The 2,745-nt window shown below is 63.2% G+C and overlaps 3 protein-coding genes across 3 annotated transcripts in view; 1 reads left to right on the forward strand and 2 right to left on the reverse strand.

Annotated features, from left to right (window-relative positions):
* Positions 1–436, reverse strand: part of TTLL6 (tubulin tyrosine ligase like 6) — a 16,380-nt gene extending 15,944 nt beyond the window's left edge. The window contains exon 1 of the mRNA XM_019472366.1: positions 327–436. Within this exon, the coding sequence (XP_019327911.1) occupies positions 327–436 (110 nt within the window). The remainder of the gene's footprint in view (positions 1–326) is intronic.
* Positions 1–736, reverse strand: part of VPS33B (VPS33B, late endosome and lysosome associated) — a 33,094-nt gene extending 32,358 nt beyond the window's left edge. The window contains exon 1 of the mRNA XM_019472389.1: positions 732–736. The gene's annotated coding sequence lies outside the window, so the exon portion shown is untranslated. The remainder of the gene's footprint in view (positions 1–731) is intronic.
* On the forward strand, positions 435–2,739 carry CIB1 (calcium and integrin binding 1). The gene is made up of 6 exons (XM_019472367.1): positions 435–442; positions 474–705; positions 1,111–1,264; positions 1,556–1,674; positions 1,757–1,845; positions 2,116–2,739. The coding sequence occupies exons 1-6, from the start codon at positions 435–437 to the stop codon at positions 2,135–2,137; spliced, it is 624 nt and encodes a 207-aa protein (XP_019327912.1). The 3' UTR covers positions 2,138–2,739.
* The last annotated feature ends 6 nt before the right edge of the window (positions 2,740–2,745 follow it).

Consider the following 2,745-nt stretch of genomic DNA (forward strand, 5'->3'; position numbering starts at 1 on the left):
GGGCACCCCGCATACCTCTGGGGCCAGCCCGCTCCCCTCGCTCTCCACGCGGGGGCACAAAAAGTGGAGGGCCCCGGCCCTGCTGCGGGGCTTCCCTTCCGCTGAGGAGCCGCTCGACGCCAAGCAGGAGACGGGAAGTGCCGATCCCAGGCTGGGCCTTTCCCCGTGGGCCGGGCTTCAGGGGGTGAGGGTCTGCGGGTGCTGCCGGTGGCGCAGGGCACGGGCCTGGCCAGTGACGCCCTGCAGAGCGGGGTGCTGGCTGCAGAGCGGGGCGCTGGCTGCAGAGCCGGCCCGGAGGCAGCTCTTTCCCCCTCTGAAGTCCCAGCCGTCTGGGTGGGCAGGCATCAGGGCCGGCTCCTCTCCCCCGCTGCTGGCTGTTGGGGTCCCGGGAGCAGGTGTGGAGGCGCTGCCTCTGCGGGACCACCCGGGCCGGCATGCTCCTGCCCTGGGCCGGCTCTGCGCACAGCTGGCAGGGAGCTGTGGGAAAGGGGCTGTCTGCCTCTGTGCAGCGGTGGGAAGAGCTGCCTGTGCTGCCTGTGCCCAGAGGGCTGCCTCCCGCGCCGCTCACGCCACAGAGCATCTCTTGTTCTTGCCTCTTCAAGTGCCTACAAGAGGTTCAGTGAACTGCTGCCAAAGGAGGAGAGGGAGAATGCCTGCTCCACGCGGGTTCCCAAGAGCCAGATCCTGACGTTGCCTGAGCTGCGGGTACGGTGCCTGGCAGACAGCGGGACTCGCTGCTGCTCCCTGGGTCTGGGCATGTTTGGGCAGGGCCCTGTTTACCCGCCGCAGCCCTTGCGGTGCCAATGCTCTGCCATCTTGCTGCTCCAACAGTCACCTGGGGAAGCTGTTCACTTACTGCACGTCAGCTGTGCCAACAAACAGCTTCCTTGTCCCCGCTGTGCCACGGAGGATCCTGGAGATCCCTCCTGTGCAGGGCTGCTGTCCAGGGGGGCACAGGACAGGCACAGTCATGCCGTGTGCGACAGAGTGGCAGCAGAGTGGGGTACCCGCTCGTGCGTGGGGTTGGCACCAGCCTGCAGCCGGTGTCTGCCACGCAGGAGCCGGCCCAGCACTGCCCAGCCCTGCCCTGAGCCGCTCCTGTGTTGGCAGGCAAACCCCTTCCAGCACCGGATCTGCCGGGTGTTCTCCACCTCAGACAATGGGGACGACAGCATGTCTTTTGAAGACTTCCTCGATATGCTGAGCGTCTTCAGCGACTCCGCTCCCTCAGACATCAAATCCCACTATGCCTTCCGCATCTTTGGTAATGCTGGGGGCAGATGCCATGTCCTGGGGTCCCCACACCTTGGGATGGGGCGGGGATGAATCCATGTTCAGGAGGGCTGACAGTGCCCTCGGAGCACCCAAGGGGATGGCAGCTTTAGGAACTCCCTGTGGGAACTGCTGTTTTGGCGCCATGATGTGCACCGAGAGGTGCAGTGTGGAGCCTGCTGTGTCCTCAGGTTGCCAGGCCCTTTCCTCACCAAGTGCAGGTGCTCGTGACTCTCTGGGGTCGCTGCAGCCCTGCTGAAACGTAACTTTCCTCTCCTCAAAGACTTTGATGACGATGGGACGCTGGACAGAAAGGACCTGGAGAAACTGGTCAACTGTCTGACAGGGCAAGGCGAGGAGTCCCGGCTGAGCAACGCGGAGATGGAGCAGCTCATCCGAAACGTGAGGACTGTCAGGCAGGGCACAGGCTGCTGCACGGTCCCAGCCACACAGAGCTCACCACTCCCCTTTCCCTCCCCTCCAGATCCTGGAAGAGTCTGACATCGACAAGGATGGCACCATCAACCTCTCCGAGTTCCAGCACGTCGTCTCCCGCTCCCCGGACTTCACCAGGTACAGTGGTCTCCAGCGGCACAGCTTGGCCTGGGGGGTTCACGCACCCTGATCGCTGTGCTGGCGTTGGGGCAGAGCTCTTGGTGGCAGTAAGGCAAGGCTACCCTGTACGAGGTGTCTTGTAATGGCAGAGGGAACTGCATCCTATGCTAGCTCTGCAGAGAGCCTCTCCCGCGCAGGGTAACACTGCCTCCCTGTAGCACTGGGTGCTCACAAACTGTTTGCGTGTGACTCAGTGAGGAGGTGCACAACCTGTCATGTCTCTTGCAGCTCCTTCAAGATCATCCTGTGAGAGCCCTGCGGCTCTCCAGCAGAACTGCTCCTCCGGCTGTTGCAGCTCTTCGTGGTCTCAGACACTTCCTCTTTTAGTGAGCAGAGTGGCAGAGGGCCCCGCTCCTCACCAGCCCGGCAGTGCTGCACGGTGCCTTAGGCAGGACACCCTCCTGCTCCCCTTTCACGCCCAGCAGGCGAGATGGCGGGCGTCTCTGCAGCCTGCAGAGGTGGGGCCCTGGGAAGCTGCCTTGCCTGCAGCCGCTCTGCTCTCCCAGGATCAGATTTTAACTCCTTATGCAAACCAAGGGCAGCTCTGGGGGTGGGGGGAGGCACACAGAGGTGCTCCTGGCTGGGGGCCACGCTGCACCGAGCACAGCCCCTCTCTGCCCTCCGTACCAATTTGTGCCTTCCACTAGCAGACGGGGAGCTGCCTCTCCCCACCAAGCCCCTGCCCAGCTCTCCCGTCTTCAGGGGAGCCTCCCTGCTGCAACATGGATCCATCTCTCTAAGCAATAAACCAAATGTGGATCCGTTTCTCTGAGCAATAACCCAAGTGGCACTGTAGATGTGCCATCCCGGCAGCAGAGCTGCCCCCCCCCCCCCACCCCAAAAGAACACAAAACGCCT

This window comes from Aptenodytes forsteri, unplaced genomic scaffold, assembly GCF_000699145.1.
Source record: "Aptenodytes forsteri isolate BGI_AS27 unplaced genomic scaffold, ASM69914v1 Scaffold83, whole genome shotgun sequence".
Taxonomy (NCBI): Eukaryota; Metazoa; Chordata; class Aves; order Sphenisciformes; family Spheniscidae; genus Aptenodytes; species Aptenodytes forsteri.

Excerpts from the sequence above, each read along its gene's own strand:
- CIB1 (XM_019472367.1), top strand. Across the intron at positions 706-1,110 it reads TGACGTTGCCTGAGCTGCGG|GCAAACCCCTTCCAGCACCG; the intron begins GTACGGTGCCTG and ends CTGTGTTGGCAG. Across the intron at positions 1,675-1,756 it reads TGGAGCAGCTCATCCGAAAC|ATCCTGGAAGAGTCTGACAT; the intron begins GTGAGGACTGTC and ends CCTCCCCTCCAG.